This window comes from Oncorhynchus kisutch, linkage group LG7, assembly GCF_002021735.2.
Source record: "Oncorhynchus kisutch isolate 150728-3 linkage group LG7, Okis_V2, whole genome shotgun sequence".
In the NCBI taxonomy this organism is placed as follows: domain Eukaryota; kingdom Metazoa; phylum Chordata; class Actinopteri; order Salmoniformes; family Salmonidae; genus Oncorhynchus; species Oncorhynchus kisutch.
In genome coordinates, this window is record NC_034180.2 from 50,092,369 (window position 1) to 50,117,389 (window position 25,021).

Consider the following 25,021-nt stretch of genomic DNA (forward strand, 5'->3'; position numbering starts at 1 on the left):
AAAAAGTACGATCTTTGTCCCCATGTGCAGTGGCAAACCATAGTTTGGCTTTGTTATGGCGGTTTTGGAGCAGCCCCTTCTTCCTTGCTGAGCGGCGTTTCAGGTTGTGTCGATATAGGACTCGTTTTACTGTGAATATAGATACGTTTGTACCTGCTTCCTCCAGCATCTTCACAAGGTCCTTTGCTGTTGTTCTGGGATTGATTTTCACTTTTCGCACCAAAGTACGTTCATCTCTAGGAGACAGCACGCGTCTCCTTCCTGAGCAGTATGATGGCTACGTGGTCGCATGGTGTTTATACTTGTGTACTATTGTTTGTACAGATGAACGTGGTACCTTCAGGCATTTGGAAATTGCTCCCAAGGATGAACCAGACTTGTGGATTTCTACAGATCTTGGCTGATCTCTTTTGATTTTCCCGTGATATCAAGCAAAGAGGCACTGAGTTTGAAGTTAGGCCTTGAAATACATCCACAGGTACACCTCCAATTGACTCAAAGGATGTCAATTAGCCTATCAGAAGCTTCTAAAGCCATGACATCATTTTCTGGAATTTTCCAAGCTGTTTAAAGGCACAGTCAACTTAGTGTATGTAAACTTCTGACCCACTGGTATTGTGATACAGGGAATTATAAGTTAAATAATCTGTCTGTAAACAATTTTTGGAAAAATGACTTGTGTCATGCACAAAGTAGATGTCCTAGCTGACTTCCCAAAACTATAGTTTATTTAACAAGAAATTTGTGGAGTGATTGAAAAACAAGTTTTAATGACTGCAACCTACGTGTATGTAAACTAGTTTTAATGACTCCAACCTAAGTGTATGTAAACTAGTTTTAATGACTCCAACCTAAGTGTATGTAAACTAGTTTTAATGACTCCAACCTAAGTGTATGTAAACTAGTTTTAATGACTGCAACCTACGTGTATGTAAACTAGTTTTAATGACTGCAACCTAAGTGTATGTAAACTAGTTTTAATGACTCCAACCTAAGTGTATGTAAACTAGTTTTAATGACTCCAACCTACGTGTATGTAAACTAGTTTTAATGACTCCAACCTAAGTGTATGTAAACTAGTTTTAGTGACTCCAACCTAAGTGTATGTAAACTAGTTTTAATGACTCCAACCTAAGTGTATGTAAACTAGTTTTAATGACTCCAACCTAAGTGTATGTAAACTAGTTTTAATGACTCCAACCTAAGTGTATGTAAACTAGTTTTAATGACTCCAACCTAAGTGTATGTAAACTAGTTTTAATGACTCCAACCTAAGTGTATGTAAACTAGTTTTAATGACTGCAACCTAAGTGTATGTAAACTAGTTTTAATGACTCCAACCTACGTGTATGCAAACTTCTGACTTCAGCTGGATATATATACATATACAGTGCCTTGCGAAAGTATTCGGCCCCCTTGATCTTTGCGACCTTTAGCCACATTTCAGGCTTCAAACATAAAGATATAAAACTGTATTTTTTTGTGAAGAATCAACAACAAGTGGGACACAATCATGAAGTGGAACGACATTTATTGGATATTTCAAACTTTTTTAACAAATCAAAAACTGAAAAATTGGGCGTGCAAAATTATTCAGCCCCCTTAAGTTAATACTTTGTAGCGCCACCTTTTGCTGCGATTACAGCTGTAAGTCGCTTGGGGTATGTCTCTATCAGTTTTGCACATCGAGAGACTGAATGTTTTTCCCATTCCTCCTTGCAAAACAGCTCGAGCTCAGTGAGGTTGGATGGAGAGCATTTGTGAACAGCAGTTTTCAGTTCTTTCCACAGATTCTCGATTGGATTCAGGTCTGGACTTTGACTTGGCCATTCTAACACCTGGATATGTTTATTTTTGAACCATTCCATTGTAGATTTTGCTTTATGTTTTGGATCATTGTCTTGTTGGAAGACAAATCTCCGTCCCAGTCTCAGGTCTTTTGCAGACTCCATCAGGTTTTCTTCCAGAATGGTCCTGTATTTGGCTCCATCCATCTTCACATCAATTTGAACCATCTTCCCTGTCCCTGCTGAAGAAAAGCAGGCCCAAACCATGATGCTGCCACCACCATGTTTGACAGTGGGGATGGTGTATTCAGGGTGATGAGCTGTGTTGCTTTTACGCCAAACATAACGTTTTGCATTGTTGCCAAAAAGTTCAATTTTGGTTTCATCTGACCAGAGCACCTTCTTCCACATGTTTGGTGTGTCTCCCAGGTGGCTTGTGGCAAACTTTAAACAACACTTTTTAGTGTTTTCTAGTGGCTTTCTTCTTGCCACTCTTCCATAAAGGCCAGATTTGTGCAATATACGACTGATTGTTGTCCTATGGACAGAGTCTCCCACCTCAGCTGTAGATCTCTGCAGTTCATCCAGAGTGATCATGGGCCTCTTGGCTGCATCTCTGATCAGTCTTCTCCTTGTATGAGCTGAAAGTTTAGAGGGACGGCCAGGTCTTGGTAGATTTGCAGTGGTCTGATACTCCTTCCATTTCAATATTATCGCTTGCACAGTGCTCCTTGGGATGTTTAAAGCTTGGGAGCTCTTTTTGTATCCAAATCCGGCTTTAAACTTCTTCACAACAGTATCTCGGACCTGCCTGGTGTGTTCCTTGTTCTTCATGATGCTCTCTGCGCTTTTAACGGACCTCTGAGACTATCACAGTGTAGGTGCATTTATACGGAGACTTGATTACACACAGGTGGATTGTATTTATCATCATTAGTCATTTAGGTCAACATTGGATCATTCAGAGATCCTCACTGAACTTCTGGAGAGAGTTTGCTGCACTGAAAGTAAAGGGGCTGAATAATTTTACACGCCCAATTTTTCAGTTTTTGATTTGTTAAAAAAGTTTGAAATATCCAATAAATGTCGTTCCACTTCATGATTGTGTCCCACTTGTTGTTGATTCTTCACAAAAAAATACAGTTTTATATCTTTATGTTTGAAGCCTGAAATATGGCAAAAGGTCGCAAAGTTCAAGGGGGCCGAATACTTTCGCAAGGCACTGTACATTTTACAGAGGTAATTTACAGATAGCTAGTCTTTAGTAACCTTGTTATGTAAACATCCTAGGTTTATCTGTGTATTCAGCCTCACACACACACACCCACACATACACACACACACACACACACACACACACACACACACACACACACACACACACACACACACACACACACACACACAGATAGAGATGGAAGCTCCTGCATTAATAATGTTGCCCTGGTAACAACCTGTGAATAATGGAGCTTGTCTTGTCTTTGATGTGAAGGAGACAGATGTGACATGTTAAAATGGCGGCGCCCCCCTCCTCCCCCTCTCCTTGTCCTTGACACAGTTATTTAATGTGGTCGTGTTTAATTATCAAATATGGAGCCTTGGTCTCCTGAAAGCTGGGGTAGAGGGGAACGTATGGGCACTGGGCTGCTCCGTGGCTCGTAATGAAACATCAGTAAATGCTGTTACTTTATTTTAGGGCTACTGGCAGTCCGCTGCATGAGAAACAGGTTAGCATACCATTGTACTGTAGGTTATATAGGCTTTGAATAATTAACACAATGGAACGTTCTAGCTTCAAAATGAAACGACTGTGTCAGAGATACATGAATAAGATGGAGAAGAAAGCAGACAGACAGACAGACAGACAGACAGACACACACAACATCTTCATATCTACTGTACATCTCTATGAGATGTGATTTAGCCCAAGCTCTCCATTGCTACCTGAGCTACAGCAGCCTAGTGACCTGGTTTCCCTCAGAACCACACAGACTGTGGTGTGATGGGCTCAGCTCTGAAACATCTCCTATTTCCTGGGGAAATGTTGTTTAACTGAGATGAACATGGAGTCTGATTTATTGCAGTGAACAGAGACGGGTCATCACTGGCAGCTGACAGTGTGTTACCAGCCTGCTGTTTGACAGTAGGACAGCATCTCACTGTTACCAGCCTGCTGTTTGACACTAGGACAGCATCTCATTGTTACCAGCCTGCTGTTTGACACTAGGACAGCATCTCATTGTTATATACTGCTATATACCTGATGGTTCATTAGTGTAGGATTCCAACGAGTCCATCCTCCTATAGCTCCGCCCTCTGCTATATACCTGATGGTTCATTAGTGTAGGATTCCAATGAGTCCATCCTCCTATAGCTCCGCCCTCTGCTATATACCTGATGGTTCATTAGTGTATGATTCCAATGAGTCCATCCTCCTATAGCTCCGCCCTCTGCTATATACCTGATGGTTCATTAGTGTAGGAATCCAATGAGTCCATCTTCCTATAGCTCCGCCCTCTGCTATATACCTGATGGTTCATTAGTGTTGGATTCCAATGAGTCCATCCTCCTATAGCTCCGCCCTCTGCTATATACCTGATGGTTCATTAGTGTATGATTCCAATGAGTCCATCCTCCTATAGCTCCGCCCTCTGCTATATACCCGATGGTTCATTAGTGTAGGATTCCAATGAGTCCATCCTCCTATAGCTCCACCCTCTGCTATATACCTGATGGTTCATTAGTGTAGGATTCCAATGAGTCCATCCTCTGCTATATACCTGATGGTTCATTAGTGTAGGATTCCAATGAGTCCATCCTCTGCTATATACCTGATGGTTCATTACTGTAGGATTCCAATGAGTCCATCCTCTGCTATATACCTGATGGTTCATTACTGTAGGATTCCAATGAGTCCATCCTCCTATAGCTCCGCCCTCTGCTATATACCTGATGGTTCATTAGTGTAGGATTCCAATGAGTCCATCCTCTGCTCTATACCTGATGGTTCATTAGTGTAGGATTCCAATGAGTCCATCCTCCTATAGCTCCGCCCTCTGCTCTATACCTGATGGTTCATTAGTGTAGGATTCCAATGAGTCCATCCTCCTATAGCTCCGCCCTCTGCTATATACCCGATGGTTCATTACTGTAGGCAACAGTAAGTCACTGTGCAGATGATGTGATCTATAAAACATCTCATCTTCCACACAACAGGGCATGAATAGATTCCTATGATTTAGAAATCAGTGCTAAAGGTCTGTGCTATGTTGAATCAATCAATCAAATGTATTTTATGAAGCCCTTTTTACATCAGCTGATGTCTCAAAGTGCTGTACAGAAACCCAGCCTAAAACCCCAAACAGCAAACAAAACAGAAGTAGCTCAGTGTTGAGCTGTTTCTAATGGAGCTCAGTGTTGAGCTGTTTCTAATGGAGCTCAGTGTTGAGCTGTTTCTAATGGAGCTCAGTGTTGAGCTGTTTCTAATGGAGCTCAGTGTTGAGCTATTTCTAATGGAGCTCAGTGTTGAGCTGTTTCTGATAGAGCTCAGTGTTAAGAGCTATAAGTTGATTAAAAACATAACTATCATTTCTCCTAGCCTCTCTTCATCACATGATTACATGACCGAAATAACTTCTGGACATCAGAACTGCGATTACTCACCACAGACTGGCAGAATCCTTTTTGTCCTTTATTGAGTCCAACATGAATTATGTACTGCTTTCCCAGGAACAGGCCCAGATCCCCATCATTTGCGTGAAGGGGAGGAGGAGAAAAAGGGGCTGGCGGGCTGCCTTCTCAGAATTCGTAAGAGATCTAATAAACGTACACTGCCTTCCATTCTGCTAGCATACATACAATCTTTGGAAAATAATAAGATAATAAACCTATGCAGAAGATTACACTACCAACGGGACATTCAAAACTGTATGTCTGCTATATCTTATGCCTCACGGAGTCGTAGCTGAAAGATGACATTATCAACATACAGCTGGCTGGTTATACGCTGTACCGTCAGGACAGAACAGAGGCTTCTGGTAAGACAAGGGGCGGCGGACAATGTATTTTTGTCAACAGCAACTGGTGCACGATATCTAAGGAATTCTTGAGGTTTTGCTCGCCTGAGTCAGAGTATCTTATAAGATGTAGACCGCACTATCTACCTAGAGAGTTTTTAATCTGTATTTTTCGTAGCTATCTACATACCACCACAGACTGATGCTGGCACTAAGACTGCACTCAATGAGCTGTATTCCGCCGTTAACAAACAGGAAAACGCTCAACCAGAGGCGGCGCTCCTAGTGGCTGGGGACTTTAATGCAGGGAAACTTAAATCCGTCTTTCCAAATTTCTATCAGCATGTTAAATGTGCAACCAGAGGGGAAAACAACTCTGGACCACCTTTACTCCACAGACAGAGATGCATACGAAGCTCTCCCTCGCCCTCCATTTGGCAAATATGACCATAATTCTATCCTCCTGATTCCTGCTTACAAGTGAAAATTAAAGCAGGGAGCACCAGTGACTAGATCAATAAAAAAGTGATCAGATGAAGCAGATGCTAAGCTACAGGACTGTTTTGCACAGACTGGAATATGTTCCAGGATTCATCCGATGGCATTGAGGAGTACACCACATCAGTCATTGGCTTCATCAATAAGTGCATCGATGACGTCGTCCCCACAGTGACCGTAGGTGCATACCCCAACCAGAAGCTATGGATTACAGGCAACATCCGCACTGAGCTAAAGGCTAGAGCTGCCGCTTTCAAAGAGCGGGACTCTAACAAGCTAATAAGAAATCCCGCTATGCCCTTCGACGTACCATCAAACAAGCAAAACGTCAATACAGGACTAAGATCGAATCTACACCGGCTTTAACACTCGTCGGATGTGGCAGGGCTTACAAACCATCACAGACTACGAAGGGAAGCACAAGCCAAGAGCTGCCCAGTGACATAAGTCTACCAGCCGAGCTCAAGACAACGTACATTGTAGAAATCGTAACTCATCGCTGCTGTAAAAGGTTTATGGAATTTTCCATTCCTGGGTTTAAACAGGATTTTTGTCAATGTTGTTGTTGCTTAAAATAGCAACCAGTTGGATCCCTGTGTTAATCATGTCAGAAGATGACAAGCCTAATCCCCTCCCTCAATGGGCCGCCACTGCCCCACCCCCCCCTTATTCTGCCTCGGGGGCCAACACTGCCTCTCCCTTCCTCATCCTGCCTCGATGGGCCGCCACTACACTTTTCTTCGCTACAGTCTGTCACCTAAATGTGCTTTATTGGAAAGGCTCTTGCAGATAGGGTTTGTGATTAGCGTAGAGAGAGAGAGAGAGAGAGAGAGAGAGAGAGAGAGAGAGAGAGAGAGAGAGAGAGAGAGAGAGAGAGAGAGAGAGAAAAAACACACACAGTGGTGAGTAAATCCTTTTTACCCTGGCGTTGTTGGCCTTACGAATGTCGTCAAAAAAAAGATAGTGACAGCATCGTGTCATGTGGAGGGGGATGGGGAGGCGGAACTTAGCGACACATAGAGCCCTAGTAGCCTAGACCCACTCAATCTCAATTCATCTTTCCACAATCTTCTTCTTAGCAGTATTGGAGGAGGTCCAAGGTCCCTTGGTAGACTGTTCCTCTCTGATAGACTGTTCCTCTCTGACCTCTCCTGTTGAGAGGGAGGATGAGGGGAGAGGATCGAGAAAAGATTAATTGAGACTGAGCCTCTACCGATTCTGAATTGAGAAAGACCTTGTACTAAAACACATGACTGCTGCACCAGAGAAGTTCTGTTTTTGAAGTTTTTCCTGCATGGAGCAAGGTTAGACCTTACCAGGTCTGTGTTGGGTAAAAGACAGGAAGTGTGTGAGAGAGAGTGGGATTGATCGTGTCTGTCTGTCTGTCTGTCTGTGTACTGTACCCCATGCTGAAGTTCAACTCTAAATGCCACAAAAGGCAGAGGTTATTAGTTGATAACAGAAAACGGCTGGTCTGTTCATTCGCTGCAGTACTTACTGTTTCTGTTGTGATCTGACTGAAATGTTTAAAAAGGTATGGCATGATAACAATTGGGCATTTGGTCTCTGTTTCATCAGTCAGTCCTAAAAGGGAACTGGAAGGGGAACATTTGTCTGATAGACTGTTCGCCAACAGCCTGGGATCACTGGAGGCAAACTGATAGACTGTTCACCAACAGCCTGGGGTCACTGGAGGCAAACTGATAGACTGTTCACCAACAGCCTGGGGTCGCTGGAGGCAAACTGATAGACTGTTCACCAACAGCCTGGGATCACTGGAGGCAAACTGATAGACTGTTCACCAACAGCCTGGGGTCACTGGAGGCAAACTGATAGACTGTTCACCAACAGCCTGGGGTCACTGGAGGCAAACTGATAGACTGTTCACCAACAGCCTGGGGTCACTGGAGGCAAACTGATAGACTGTTCACCAACAGCCTGGGATCTGTTGTGTTTTTTACTTGCTATATTGTATTTACTTTGCCACCATGGCCTTTTTTTGCCTTTACCTCCCTTCTCACCTCATTTGCTCACATTGTATATAGACTTGTTTATACTGTATTATTGACTGTATGTTTGTTTTACTCCATGTGTAACTCTGTGTCGTTGTATCTGTCGAACTGCTTTGCTTTATCTTGGCCAGGTCGCAATTGTAAATGAGAACTTGTTCTCAACTAACCTACCTGGTTAAATAAAGGCAAAATAAAATAAAAATAAAAAACAGTATGCAGCCTCCTTTGGTAGTGAATCTAGTCCATTTCAGACTTTTGACTTTATTTATTTGATTTATTTCTCCGTTATTTTACCAGGTAAATTGACTGAGAACACGTTCTCATTTGCAGCAACGACCTGGGGAATAGTTACAGGAGAGAGGAGGGGGATTAATGAGCCAAACTGGGGATTATTAGGTGACCGTGATGGTTTGAGGGCCAGATTGGTCATTTAGCCAGGACACTGGGGTTAACACCCCTACTCTTACGATAAGTGCCATGGGATCTTTAATGACCTCAGAGCAGGCAGAGGAGGAGGAGGAGGAGGAGGAGCAGGAGGAGGAGGTGGAGGAGGTGGAGGAGCAGGAGGAGGAGGAGGAGATGGAGGTGGAGGAGGAGGAGGAGGAGGAGATGGAGGAGGAGGAGGAGGAGGAGAGGGGGGAGGGGGGGATGGAGGAGGAGGAGGAGGAGGTGGAGGAGGAGGAGGAGGTGATAGAGTGGATACATTTAATAGAGGGAGGGGTAATCAACTGGAGAGACATTGCTGATGACAGGAGGAAAGAGCAGGAGGGAAAATCAGACTTCTGAAAACAAACAATGAGGAGAAGACAATATCCCTCACAGTGAAATGAAAAAGAAATACAAAAAGAGAAAGAGAGAGAAAGGGAGCGCGAGGGGAATACAACAACAAAAGAGGGAAGGGAGGGAGGCTTTCAAGAGTCTGACTGTCCTGTACTGTGGGCTGCTGTTCCTTTCAGAGCCGATACTCAATTATTAAAGACCTACTGACGACTCGGGAGAGAGAGGGAAGGGAAGAGGGGGTGAATGGGAGAGAAAGAGAGAGGGAGTGGGAAGAGGGAGTGAATGGGAGAGAAAGAGAGAGAGTGAATGGGAGAGAAAGAGAGGGAGTGAATGGGAGAGAAAGAGGGAGTGGGAAGAGGGAGTGAATGGGAGAGAAAGAGAGAGGGAGTGGGAAGAGGGAGTGAATGGGAGAGAAAGAGAGAGAGTGAATGGGAGAGAAAGAGAGGGAGTGAATGGGAGAGAAAGAGGGAGTGGGAAGAGGGAGTGAATGGGAGAGAAAGAGAGGGAGTGAATGGGAGAGAAAGAGAGGGAGTGAATGGGAGAGAAAGAGGGAGTGGGAAGAGGGAGTGAATGGGAGAGAAAGAGAGAGGGAGTGGGAAGAGGGAGTGAATGGGAGAGAAAGAGAGAGGGAGTGGGAAGAGGGAGTGAATGGGAGAGAAAGAGAGAGGGAGTGGGAAGAGGGAGTGAATGGGAGAGAAAGAGAGGGAGTGAATGGGAGAGAAAGAGGGAGTGGGAAGAGGGAGTGAATGGGAGAGAAAGAGAGAGGGAGTGGGAAGAGGGAGTGAATGGGAGAGAAAGAGAGAGGGAGTGGGAAGAGGGAGTGAATAGGAGAGAAAGAGAGGAAGTGAGAATGGGAGAGAAAGAGAGGGAGTGAGAAGACCTTATCTGACATTAAAACATAGGATCACACCAATGTGCACACACTGGTTCAATCAACCTTGTTTCCACATCGTTTCAAGGAAATTACATTGAACCAACGTAGAATAGATGTTGAACTGACGTCCGTGCACAGTGGGACCTGAGCCTCCCCCTCACCTGAAAATAACTTTAATTTGTTGATTTGGATAAAAAGAACATGAGTTCCCACGTCTTGCCGACCGAATCCCAGTGTACAGAAATAGAGACGATATCGTTGACATCAAGCTCAAGCCGGTTCTCACCGTATTCCGCCATTGTATATTTGACAGCATTTCACATGATATGGTTTCCCATCTGTCCCGACAACAAAGCATCTCGGAACATAAAATGGCCGAGGCGTTTGTCGAGTTTAGATGAAAACCTTTGAGAGAGGCTTTCTAAAAATGCATGACATTATATGACAACTGACTTGGAATGATTGAGTGTGCAGTATTGTTTTAATGTACATGTTATGTTAATGGGATAAATAACAGATTGAAGTGAACTTAAAGAAATGTGTGTTACAGAACAAAACTCCTTTCAGTTTAGTCTCTCTCTCTCCTTCCCCCTCTTACCCCGCTCCCTCATTACCTCTCCCTCCCTTCCTCTCTCCCTCATTACCCCTCTCCCTCCCTACCCCTCTCCCTCCCTACCCCTCTCCCTCTTTACCCCTCCCCCTCCCTCCCCCTCTCCCTCCCTACCCCTCTCCCTCATTACCCCTCCCCCTCCCTACCCCTCTCCCTCATTACCCCTCCCCCTCCATACCCCTCTCCCTCATTACCCCTTTCTCTCCCTACCCCTCTCCCTCATTACCCCTCTCTCTCCCTACCCCTACCCCTCTCCCTCATTACCCCTCTCCCTCATTACTCCTCTCCCTCATTACCCCTCTCCCTCCTTACCTCTCCCTCCCTTCCTCTCTCCCTCCCTTCCTCTCTCCCTACCCCTCCCCTCTCTACCCCTCTCCCTCATTACCCCTCTCCCTCCCTTCCTCTCTCCCTCCCTACCCCTCTCCCTCATTACCCCTCTCCCTCCTTACCTCTCCCTCCCTCCCTTCCTCTCTCCCTCCCTCCCCTCTCCCTCCCTACCCCCCTCGCTCATTACCCCTCTCCCTCCTAACCTCTCCCTCCCTACCCCTCTCCCTCATTACCCCTCTCCCTCCCTACCCCTCTCCCTCCCTACCCCTCTGCCTCATTACCCATCTCCCTCCTTACCTCTCCCTCCCTACCCCTCTCCCTCCCTACCCCTCTCCCTCCCTTCCTCTCTCCCTTATTTCACTTATAATTTACTGCATCACAATTCCAGTGGGTCAGAAGTTTACATGCACTAAGTTGACTGTGCCTTTAAACAGCTTGGAAAATGATGTCATGGCTTTAGAAGCTTCTGACAGGCTAATTGACATAATTTGAGTCAATTGGAGGTGTACCTGTGGATGTAATTCAAGGCCTACCTTCAAACTCAGTGCCTCTTTGCTTGACATCACGGGAAAATCAAAAGAAATCAGCCAAGTCATAGAAATAAAAACATTTGTAGACCTCCACAAGTCTGGTTCATCCTTGGGAGCAATTTCCAAACGCCTGAAGGTACCACGTTCATCTGTACAAACAATAGTACGCAAATATAAACACCATAGGACCACGCAGCCGTCATACCGCTCAGGAAGGAGACTCGTTCTGTCTCCTAGAGATGAACGTATTTTGTGCGAAAAGTGCAAATCAATCCCAGAACAACAGCAAAGGACCTTGTGAAGATGCTGGAGGAAACAGGTACAAATGTATCTATATTCACAGTAAAACGAGTCCTATATCGACATAACCTGAAAGGCCGCTCAGCAAGGAAGAAGCCACTGCTCCAAAACCGCCATAAAAAAGCCAAACTACGGTTTGCAACTGCACATGGGGACAAAGATCATACTTTTTGGAGAAATGTCCTCTGGTCTGATGAAACAAAAATATAACTGGCCATAATGACCATCGTTATGTTTGGAGGAAAAAGGGGGATGCTTGCAAGCCGAAGAACACCATCCCAACCGTGAAGCACGGGGGTGGCAGAATCATGTTTGTGAGGGTGCTGTGCTGCAGGAGGGACTGATGCACTTCAAAAAATAGATGGCTTCATGAGTGAGGAAAATTGTGGATATATTGAAGCAATCAGTTAATTAAAGCTTGGTCGCAAATGGATCTTCCAAATGGACAATGACCCCAAGCATACTTCCAAAGTTGTGGCAAAATGGCTTGGTATTGGAGTGGCCATCACAAAGCCCTGACCTCAATCCCATAGAAAATGTGTGGTCAGAACTGAAAAAGCGTGTGCAAGCAAGGAGGCCCACAAACCTGACTCAGTTACACCAGCTCTGTCAGGAGGAATGGTCCAAAATTCACCCAACTTATTATGTGAAGCTTGTGGAAGGCTAACCGAAATGTTTGACCCAAGTTAAACAATTTAAAGGCAATGGTACCAACTACTAATTGAGTGTATGTACACTTCTGGCCCACTGTGAATGTGATGAAAGAAATAAAAGCTGAAATAAATAATTATCTACTATTATTCTGACATTTCACATTCTTAAAATAAAGTGGTGATCCTAAATGACCTAGGATTAAATGTCAGGAATTGTGAAAAACTGAGTTTAAATTTATTTGGCTAAGGTGTATGTAAACTTCCGACTTCATCTGTATTTATAAAGCCCTTTTTACATCAGCAGATGTCACAATGTGCTGTACAGAAACCCAGCCTAAAACCCCAAACAGCAAGTAATGCAGATGTAGAAGCACGGTGGCAAGGAAAAACTCCCTAGAAAGGTAGGAACCTAGGAAGAAACCTAGAGAGGAACCAGGCTCGGCGGGGTGGCCAGTTCTCTGTGAGTACATGGCCATTAAGGCCAGATTGTTCTTTGAGATGTTCAGAAGGAGAAACGAGATAGGAAAGAACTCTAACCTTGAGGGATTTTGTCTGCTGTTTCTGTATGTCTGTCTAATTGTTAGAGGATTTCTAAATTCCTATATGTTTTGTAGCCAAAACCAAATTCACACTCTCTCTATTTCATAATAAGTTGTAAGTTTATCATTTATGCATGAAATAGATCGAGACCAGTCTTAAAAGTCAGGTAACAGCGTTTAATTCAAGAGAGTACTGACTCAAAATACAAAGAACATTACATTTTAAGTGAGAGAACATAAAAGTCATCAGTTTCTCACACTCTCTCCGATCCCCACAATAGCACAGTGTCTTCAGGTCTGGAGACTGTATTCTACTCCCCTCATAAAACAAACATTCCAATCTGTCTAAAAGATATACTCTCCTCTACTAATGGAACATAAAACAAACCTTTTTATCTGTCTAAAGAGATATGCCATCCCTCTCCCTTAAACCCGCAAGGTACAGACAATTCATTTGTTTTACTTACATTTTCAGTAACAGCTTAACCAAGAGCCCATACATTTCATACCATAACATAATAGTATTAAAATAAATGGTTCTAATTTAAATGTATACATAATTAATCATTTCAACTATAATTTCCTCCAACACTAATCTAGACCATGCTTCAGTGAAGGTGGTTGCAAACTCGTTTGACTCAGAACTAGGAGAACTATGACAACTCCGACAACTCCGACAACTCTGAGAACTATGAGAACTCTGAGAACTCTGAGAACTATGAGAACTGTGAGAACTCCGACAACTATGAGAACTCTGAGAACTCTGAGAACTCTGAGAACTATGAGAACTCTGAGAACTATGAGAACTATGAGAACTCTGAGAACTCTGAGAACTATGAGAACTCTGAGCCATCCACAATGCTATGTAGACTAGATTCATTATGAAAGAATTGTCCTGTTCTACCATATCTGAATTGCATACCGTATGCAGCTTGACTTGTTTGGGATCTCTCATATCCCCACTAAGCAGCGACTCTAAAGGGATAACAAATATTCTATTCATCGCCATAATGCACTAATGTGATACTTTGATACTTATCTTTTTCTCTCTCTCTTTCTCTCTCTGTCTCTCTCTGTCTCTCTCTGTCTCTCTCTCTGTCTCTCTCTCTCTCTCTCTCTCTCTCTCTCTCTCTCTCTCTCTCTCTCTCTCTCTCTCTCTCTCCTCAGTCTTAGCAGTAGCAGCCAGTCTTCTCGTGGTTTGGAGGCCGACGCCCATCTCACTACCTAGAAGCCATGGCAGATGAAGCGGACATGCGCAATGAGCTGGAAAACCTGCAGGCGAAGGCAGATCAGATAGCCGATGAGGTAAACACACACACACCTCACACACCCCTCACACAAACCTCTCACACACTCCTCACACAAACCTCACATACGAACCTCACACACTCCTCACACAAACCTCTCGCACACTCCTCACACAAACCTCACGTACGAACCTCACACAAACCTCGCACACTCCTCACACAAACCTCACACACGAACCTCACACACTCCTCACACGTGAGTGACGGCTCACAGTAGACCGTCATCCTTTCATTCACACACATGAGATCCACATCAGGGCTCATGTCTGAAAAGCATCTTAGAGTAAGACTGCTGATCTAGGAACAGTATTGTATTTAAGATCAAAATGAATACAATTATACGGACAGGGGGGCACCTGATCCAAGATCAGAATTTCTACTCTGATATGCTTTTTGGAACACCTGAGACAGAAGCATACAACTAGACATCTGTTCCACATTCAGAGCTCCTTCAACTAGACATCTGTTCCGTATCAGAGCTCCATCAACTAGACATCTGTTCCACATTCAGAGCTCCATCAACTAGACATCTGTTCCACATTCAGAACTCCATCAACTAGACATCTGTTCCGTATCAGAGCTCCATCAACTAGACATCTGTTCCGTATCAGAGCTCCTTCAACTAGACATCTGTTCCACATTCAGAGCTCCATCAACTAGACATCTGTTCCACATTCAGAGCTCCATCAACTAGACATCTGTTCCGTATCAGAGCTCCATCAACTAGACATCTGTTCCACATTCAGAGCTCCTTCAACTAGACATCTGTTCCGTATCAGAGCTCCATCAACTAGACATTTGTTCCGTATCAGAGCTCCATCAACTAGACATCTGTTCCGTATCAGAGCTCCATCAACTAGACATCTGTTCCGTATCAGAGCTCCATCAACTAGACATCTGTTCCGTATCAGAGCTCCTTCAACTAGACATCTGTTCCGTATCAGAGCTCCATCAACTAGACATCTGTTCCGTATCAGAGCTCCATCAACTAGACATCTGTTCCGTATCAGAGCTCCATCAACTAGACATCTGTTCCGTATCAGACCTCCTTCAACTAGACATCTGTTCCACATTGAGCTCCTTCAACTAGACATCTGTTCCACATTCAGAGCTCCTTCACCTAGACATCTGTTCCACATCAGAGCTCCTTCAACTAGACATCTATTCCACATTGAGCTCCTTCAACTAGACATCTGTTCCGTATCAGAGATCCATCAACTAGACATCTGTTCCGTATCAGAGCTCCATCAACTAGACATCTGTTCCGTATCAGAGCTCCATCAACTAGACATCTGTTCCGTATCAGAGCTCCTTCAACTAGACATCTGTTCCGTATCAGAGCTCCTTCAACTAGACATCTGTTCCACATTCAGAGCTCCTTCAACTAGACATCTGTTCCGTATCAGAGCTCCATCAACTAGACATCTGTTCCGTATCAGAGCTCCTTCAACTAGACATCTGTTCCACATTCAGAGCTCCATCAACTGGACATCTGTTCCACATTCAGAGCTCCATCAACTGGACATCTGTTCCACATTCAGAGCTCCTTCAACTAGACATCTGTTCCACATTCAGAGCTCCTTCAACTAGACATCTGTTCCGTATCAGAGCTCCATCACCTAGACATCTGTTCCGTATCAGAGCTCCATCAACTATTTTGTCCCACTTTAGCTACACTGTAATACATACCTAACGGGAGATAGCCTATATGGGGATTTGCAAGTCATGAATTAGAAATACGTTTGAGTGCTGTTTGACTATAAATAGGCTGTATTGCTCTAAGCTAAGCTGAGTCAACCAGACCCTGCTGTGTTTACACAGCTCGGTCACTCAATATGTCAATCAGCTTTGGCCTTATATTGAGCACTGTGTTTTGGTTTCCAAGGATAGAAAGAGATCAAATCTGTGTATGTAAATCGCAATATAACTTTTTTTTTTATAAAGCTCATTGAGGCTGATCCATATGTATTTAACTGTATCAATTGAACACTGTCTAACAGTATACCCATTTGGCTTCCATGGAGAGAAAGAGATCTCATCTTTTTATAGATTACGAAAGGACCTTTGTTGATTCTTTGAGGTAGAGCCAGGACTAGGACTTCCTGTCAAGGGTCAAAAATAACAGACAACCAGCCATGGACCGATTTCTCAGACAAATCCCACTTTGAGTATTTGGGCCTGCTAGTGTGGGGGGAAAAACCTGGCACGGCACAGGAAGGAGTCTTTCCAAAATGGCCGTCGGTCTGGTCTGGGTTGGTAGTCAAAAAGATGACAACATATGATATAATCACACATCAACAAAGATAAATCTCCTGTCTCGTGACCTACATGTGTCTTTTGAGAAAAGTGTAATATGATGCGTTATTATAGTTACCCCGTCTGTCGCCCCGCAGGGTGAACGTGTGGCATCTGAGGTCGGTAACAGAAGGCATTGTCTAATATCTCACCCTTAATCCACAACTGTCGCATGTAGCCCACTGTCTTTGGGTTCATTTGATCACAGATTGACAATGCGTTAGAATTCTCACTTTAATAATCTCACTGTTATTCTCTCACTATTCTCTCACTATTCTCTCACTATTCTCCTCTGTCATTGAGCCCTGCTTTTCAACTACCCTTAGTCAGCCATAAATTATATTTGCCATAAACTAACTATCATGGTTATGTGTCCTACTGTGTCTATGTCCCTGTGGTTTTGCTGTGGGTGAGGTTATAGACAGTGTTAAATGTACATCTCTCTGGCCTGTCCTTTCCTAAGGAGTGGGGACGCAGCCTTTAATTCAGATCGCTAGAATAGTAGAATAGCTCAAATGGACCTATTAAACATTCATGAAGAGATCATGTAATCCAGACAGGCTCTGGAGAGAGAGGGAGACGGGAGTGGGGGAGAGATTAGAGAAATGGCGAGAGGGAGGGAGGGAGGGAGGGAGGGAGGGAGGGAAGGAGGGAGGGAGGGAGGGAGGGAGGGAGGGAGGGAGGGAGGGAGGGAGGGAGGGAGGGAGGGAGGGAGGGAGGGAGGGAGGGAGGGAGGGAGAGAGAGGGAGAGAGGGAGAGGGAGAGAGGGAGAGGGAGAGAGAGAGAGAGAGAGAGAGAGAGAGGGAGGGAGATGGGAGTGGGGGAGAGATTAGAGAAATGGCGAGAGGGAGGGAGGGAGGGAGGGAGGGAGGGAGGGAGGGAGGGAGGGAGGGAGGGAGGGAGGGAGGGAGGGAGGGAGGGAGGGAGGGAGGGAGGGAGGGAGGGAGGGAGGGAGGGAGGGGTAGAGGTAGAGTAAAAGCAGATTGTTGGAAAAGGAGGGAGGGAAGAGTGAGGAGAACATGTGATAAATTCAGTGGGAATGTAAAGACTTGGTAGCTCACTGTATCCATGTTAATGATACATCCTCCTATAGACCGGGAGCTCCAAATATTGGCACAGTGACTCAATTATTGTTGTTTTGGCTCTGTACACCAGCATTGCAATTTCTAAACGATTCACCCAATATGGATGAAAATACCCTCAAAGTCCTGCACATTAACCTCGTAGTCATTGTATCATTTTAAATCCAAAGTGCTGGAGTACAGAGCCAAAATACTAACCCTGTCAATATAGGATGTGATCCGATTATTATTTAATGTTTGTATTATATAATGATTATTCTGTTTATGAAATGTGTTCACTGAATGAAAATGGAGTTCCAATAGAGTTGACACCAGCACTGGTTACAGGTGTATTCAGCACCAGGTGTATTCATCACCAGGTGTGTTCATCACCAGGTGTGTTCATCACCAGGTGTATTCATCACCAGGTGTATTCATCACCAGGTGTGTTCATCACCAGGTGTGTTCATCACCAGGTGTGTTCATCACCAGGTGTATTCATCACCAGGTGTGTTCATCACCAGGTGTGTTCAGCACCAGGTGTGTTCATCACCAGGTGTGTTCAGCACCAGGTGTATTCATCACCAGGTGTGTTCATCACCAGGTGTATTCATCACCAGGTGTGTTCATCACCAGGTGTGTTCATCACCAGGTGTATTCATCACCAGGTGTGTTCATCACCAGGTTTGTTCATCACCAGGTGTATTCATCACCAGGTGTGTTCATCACCAGGTGTGTTCATCACCAGGTTTGTTCATCACCAGGTGTATTCATCACCAGGTGTGTTCATCACCAGGTGTGTTCATCACCAGGTGTATTCATCAACAGGTGTATTCATCACCAGGTGTGTTCATCACCAGGTGTGTTCATCACCAGGTGTGTTCATCACCAGGTGTATTCATCACCAGGTGTATTCATCACCAGGTGTGTACATCACCAGGTGTATTCCCCACCAGGTGTATTCCCCACCAGGTGTGTTCATCACCAGGTGTGTTCATCACCAGGTGTATTCATCACCAGGTGTATTCATCACCGGGTGTATTCATCACCAGGTGTGTTCATCACCAGGTGTGTTCATCACCAGGTGTGTTCATCACCAGGTGTGTTCATCACCAGGTGTATTCATCACCAGGTGTGTTCATCACCAGGTGTGTTCATCACCAGGTGTATTCATCACCAGGTGTATTCATCACCAGGTGTGTTCATCACCAGGTGTATTCATCAACAGGTGTATTCATCACCAGGTGTGTTCATCACCAGGTGTGTTCATCACCAGGTGTATTCATCACCAGGTGTATTCATCACCAGGTGTGTTCATCACCAGGTGTATTCCCCACCAGGTGTATTCCCCACCAGGTGTGTTCATCACCAGGTGTATTCATCACCAGGTGTATTCATCACCGGGTGTATTCATCACCAGGTGTGTTCATCACCAGGTGTGTTCATCACCAGGTGTGTTCATCACCAGGTGTATTCATCACCAGGTGTATTCATCACCAGGTGTGTTCATCACCAGGTGTATTCATCACCAGGTGTATTCATCACCAGGTGTATTCATCACCAGGTGTGTTCATCACCAGGTGTGTTCATCACCAGGTGTGTTCATCACCAGGTGTGTGGTACAGTACAGTAGTAGAGAAGAGATTCATCTGACAACTCTCTAATATGGGTCTTTTCTCTTCACAGTCACTGGAGAGCACTCGGCGTATGCTGGCCATGGTGGAGGAGGTAAGGTCATCTTAACATTACACACACCATATAGTTTTCTTATTCAAATTGAGAGACAGATCTAATTTCCTGATAGAATGTAAGTGGCTGTATTTCCTTTTAAGGTGAATGGAGAGTTTGGTCCGGGTTTGATTACATGAATTATACATGACATAGCACATCTCCTCACATCATAGAGCGTGACTCTGTCCAGTTGAGGGACTAGCATCACTCCTACTTGCCGGAAGACAAATGGCTGAGTAGTGATTTTTAAATGTACTGTCAATCTGTGGCTGTATCTGTTTCCTGAGTGCTTTAAACGGTATAGACAGACAGAGGATGAAGGGCCAATATCCCAGCATGTATTATGCATGAGTAGCTCTCAATGTGACTCCCCAGATGGTCTCATCTAGGGGATATAGGAACATACATCACCCTGTCTGTCTGTAAAGTAGAGCTGGACCATGGACAGCCAACACAGTCTATAATCCTTGGCCTCTCTATAGATTGAATATGTGTGGCCGGCCGTGATTGGGAGTCCAATAGGGAGGCACACAATTGGCCCAGCGCCGTCCGGGTTTGGCCGGGGGTTTAGGCCATCATTGTAAATAAGAATTTGTTCTTAACTGACTTGCCTAGTTAAATGAATATGGTACCGCTCCACCAGCTAAAGCCCTGACGAGGGAAGGGTGGGGTTTATCAAAGGACTATGTGCATAAGTAGTATGTCATATATGTATAGTCACTTTAACCATATCTACATGTACATACTACCTCAATCAGCCTGACTAACCGGTGTCTGTATTTAGCCTCGCTACTTTTATAGCCTCGCTACTGTATATAGCCTCTACTCTTTTTCACTGTCTTTTTACTGTTGTTTTTAGTTCTTTACTTACCTATTGTTCACCTAATACCTTTTTTTTTTGCATTATTGGTTAGAGCCTGTAAGTAAGCATTTCTGTCACGCCCTGACCTTAGATCTTTTTATGTCTCTATTTTGGTTTGGTCAGGGTGTGATTTGGGTGGACATTCTATGTTCCTTTTTCTATGTTTTTGTATTTCTTTGTTTTGTTTTGGGTATGGTACTCGATCAGGGACAGCTGTCTATCGTTGTCTCTGATTGGGAACCATACTTAGGTAGCTTTTTCCCACAGGGTTTTTGTGGGTAGTTCATTTCTGTTTAGTGTTTTGCACCTTTCAGGACTGTTTCGGTGATTCCTTTTGTTATTAGTGTTCAGTTTTAATAAAGAAAGCATGAACACTTACCACGCTGCGCTTTGGTCCGATGATTCCTCATCTTCCGACGACGAATACCGTTACAGTTTCACTGTAAAGTCTACATCTGTTGTATTCGGCGCATGTGACAAATATTTGATTTGTTATTACAAATCCGAGAATAGTGTGATCTTTGTTCCAATATTGTTGTTCATTCACACATTGAAGATTGACATCAAAACATCACTTTTATAATTGTAACTCTTTCACGGCTATGAGGCTGGGTTGTGGAGATAAATAACATATTACTTTAGCTACCGAGGCATTGAGAAACCCGCCCCACCCACCCAGGTCAATACTTTTCCAATTATCCTCTGTAGCACAGGAGCACTAACAGGGTCAGAGTCGAACAAGTGGCTCTCCCTATGTTGTGTGGCCTTTGAAATCTTCAACACAAGGCTAATATAATCAGGCAAGAGTATCGGTGCAGGGAGAGTATCTGTTCAGCGCTGTTCAAATCAAACTTTATTTGTCACATAGACCTTACCGTGTGTAGACCTTACCGTGTGTAGACCTAACCTTGTGTAGACCTTACCGTGTGTAGACCTTACCGTGTGTAGACCTTACCGTGTGTAGACCTTACCTTGTTACCGTGTGTAGACCTTACCATGTGTCGACCTAACCGTGTGTAGACCTTACCGTGTGTAGACCTTACCGTGTGTAGACCTTACCGTGTGTAGACCTTACCGTGTATAGACCTTACCGTGTTACCGTGTGTAGACCTAACCGTGTGTAGACCTAACCGTGTGTAGACCTAACCTTGTGTAGACCTTACCGTGTGTAGACCTTACCGTGTGTAGACCTAACCGTGTGTAGACCTAACCTTGTGTAGACCTTACCGTGTATAGACCTTACCGTGTGTAGACCTAACCGTGTGTAGACCTAACCGTGTGTAGACCTTACCGTGTGTAGACCTTACCGTGTGTAAACCTAACCGTGTGTAGACCTTACCGTGTGTAGACCTAACCGTGTGTAAACCTTGCCGTGTGTAGACCTTGCCGTGTGTAGACCTAACCGTGTGTAAACCTTACCGTGTGTAGACCATACCGTGTGTAGACCTTGCCGTGTGTAAACCTTACTGTGAAATGGTTACTTACAAGCCCTTAACCAACAGTGCAGTTCAAGAAGAGTTAAGAAATGTTTTACCAAATAGACTAAAGTTTCAAATTAATCAAAAGTAACACAATAAGAATAACAATAACAAGGCTATATATGGGGGGACTGGTACCGAGTCAGTGTGGAGGCTATATATGGGGGGACTGGTACCGAGTCAGTGTGCGGTTAGTTGAGGTAATTTGTACATGTAGGTGGGGGTGTAGTGACTATGCATAGATAATAAACAGTAGTACAGGTTAGTTGAGGTAATCTGTACATGTAGGTAGGGGTGAAGTGACTATGCATAGATAATAAACAGTAGTACAGGTTAGTTGAGGTAATCTGTACATGTAGGTAGGGGTGAAGTGACTATGCATAGATAATAAACAGTAGTACAGGTTAGTTGAGGTCATTTGTACATGTAGGTAGGGGTGTAGTGACTATGCATAGATAATAAACAGTAGTACAGGTTAGTTGAGGTAATCTGTACATGTAGGTAGGGGTGAAGTGACTATGCATAGATAATAAACAGTAGTACAGGTTAGTTGAGGTAATCTGTACATGTAGGTAGGGGTGAAGTGACTATGCATAGATAATAAACAGTAGTACAGGTTAGTTGAGGTCATTTGTACATGTAGGTAGGGGTGTAGTGACTATGCATAGATAATAAACAGTAGTACAGGTTAGTTGAGGTAATTTGTACATGTAGGTAGGGGTGAAGTGACTATGCATAGATAATAAACAGTAGTACAGGTTAGTTGAGGTAATTTGTACATGTAGGTAGGGGTGTAGTGACTATGCATAGATAATAAACAGTAGTACAGGTTAGTTGAGGTAATTTGTACATGTAGGTAGGGGTGTAGTGTCTATGCATAGTTAATAAACAGTAGTACAGGTTAGTTGAGGTAATTTGTACATGTAGGTAGGGGTGAAGTGACTATGCATAGATAATAAACAGTAGTACAGGTTAGTTGAGGTAATGTGTACATGTAGGTAGGGGTGTAGTGACTATGCATAGATAATAAACAGTAGTACAGGTTAGTTGAGGTAATGTGTACATGTAGGTAGGGGTGTAGTGACTATGCATAGATAATAAAGAGCGAGTAGCAGCAGTGTACAAAAGGGAGGGAGATCGATGTAAATAGTCCGGGGGCCATTTTATTAATTGTTATGACTTGGGAGTAGAAGCTTTTGAGGAGCCTTTTGCTCCTAGACTTAAGTGCTGTCTTTGACTGATGGGGTGATGTAACGTTTTATAGAGGTTGTGAATGTGGTTAGTGTTGGGTTTTCCATCTGTCTGATGTAATGTTGTCAGCTCTGCCTTTGGCCTATAGTGTAGCGTTACTCAGCCCCAATAAACTGAGTAACACACTGAGCTGCCCTGTTATGAAGCATTATAACACTCTAGTCTAGCTTTACTCAGCCCCAATAAACTGAGTTACCCACTGAGTCGCCCTGTTATGAAGCATTATAACACTCTAGTCTAGCTTTACTCAGCCCCAATAAACTGAGTAACACACTGAGCCGCCCTGTTATGAAGCATTATAACACTCTAGTCTAGCTTTACTCAGCCCAAATAAACTGAATTACCCACTGAGCCACCCTGTTATGAATAACTCTAATAATGTTGACTGAGATGACATAGATTTTCCTGAGGTTTTTCTCATTTATCAAAGAGCTTTATCTGTAGCTACAGTAAATACATCACTTGACCCGCGATGATGCCGGTGGGACCACCTATTTAACATGCAGTGAAGCATCAGGCATTCATTTCAGTTGAATATTTCAATCCAAAGATTTGAACATGTCACTTCTGCTCCCGCTGCCCCTCTCTGGCACTCCAGGGCGCCAGACGGCCCATCATTACGCACACCTGTCACCATCGTTACGCGCATCAGTGCTTCATGGGGCTCACCTGGACTCTATTACCTTATTGATTGCCTCCCCTATATCTGTCACTTCCTCAGTTTCATCCCCGTGTCTGCATTAATGTAGTTTTGTTTTGTTTGTTTCGATGTCCTTGTTTCATTTCATGTCCGTATCTAATTAAATGTTCACTCCCTGTACTTGCTTCTCGTCTCCCAGTGTCTGTCCTCACAGAACAAACCAGTGACGGAGGGGTTAAATCTATCGGTCTATCCCCCATATAAGCTTTAAGATGAGGAGAGAGAGACAGTAATATAACGTCTGTTATAGCAGGACTCTGTGGAAGTGGTGGAGGGAGACAGACAGTAATGTGAAGTCTGTTATATCAGGACTCTGTGGAAGTGGTAGAGGGAGAGAAACTATTATAAAGTCTGTTATATCAGGATTCTGTGGAAGTGGTGGAGGGAGACAGACAGTAATGTAAAGTCTGTTATAGCAGGACTCTGTGGAAGTGGTGGAGGGAGACAGACAGTAATGTAAAGTCTGTTATATCAGGACTCTGTGGAAGTGGTAGAGGGAGAGAAACTATTATAAAGTCTGTTATATCAGGATTCTGTGGAAGTGGTGGAGGGAGACAGACAGTAATGTAAAGTCTGTTATAGCAGGACTCTTTGGAAGTGGTGGAGGGAGACAGACAGTAATGTAAAGTCTGTTATATCAGGACTCTGTGGAAGTGGTGGAGGGAGACAGACAGTAATGCAAAGTCTGTTATATCAGGACTCTGTGGAAGTGGTAGAGGGAGAGAGACTATTATAAAGTCTGTTATATCAGGATTCTGTGGAAGTGGTGGAGGGAGACAGACAGTAATGTAAAGTCTGTTATATCAGGACTCTGTGGAAGTGGTGGAGGGAGACAGACAGTATTATAAAGTCTGTTATATCAGGACTCTGTGGAAGTGGTGGAGGGAGACAGACAGTATTATAAAGTCTGTTATATCAGGACTCTGTGGAAGTGGTGGAGGGAGACAGACACTTTACATTACTATGTTATATCAGGACTCTGTGGAAGTGGTGGAGGGAGACAGACAGTAATGTAAAGTCTGTTATAGCAGGACTCTGTGGAAGTGGTGGAGGGAGACAGACAGTATTATAAAGTCTGTTATACCAGGACTCTGTGGAAGTGGTGGAGGGAGACAGACAGTATTATAAAGTCTGTTATATCAGGACTCTGTGGAAGTGGTGGAGGGAGACAGACAGTATTATAAAGTCTGTTATATCAGGACTCTGTGGAAGTGGTGGAGGGAGAAAGCAAGAGGAAAATAATCGATGCTGCTGGTTGGTGGCTATCTGCAGACAGACGGAGAGACGGACGGGTGGGCGGGCGGACGGACGGACAGACAGACAAACCTTGAGCAAGATAGTCCATCTTGTAGAATTTAGAAAAACGTGGCCAATATTAGAGTGTGCAAACAAGGTGACATTGACAAAAGC

The 25,021-nt window shown here is 44.1% G+C and overlaps 1 protein-coding gene across 1 annotated transcript in view; it reads left to right on the forward strand.

Annotated features, from left to right (window-relative positions):
* The window catches only part of LOC109893998 (synaptosomal-associated protein 25-B), a 76,747-nt gene that overhangs the window by 26,091 nt on the left and 25,635 nt on the right, over positions 1–25,021 (forward strand). Inside the window, exons 2-3 of the mRNA XM_020487215.2 lie at positions 14,094–14,231; positions 19,276–19,317. Coding sequence (XP_020342804.1) covers positions 14,160–14,231; positions 19,276–19,317 — 114 coding nt within the window. The 5' untranslated portion in view covers positions 14,094–14,159. The remainder of the gene's footprint in view (positions 1–14,093; positions 14,232–19,275; positions 19,318–25,021) is intronic.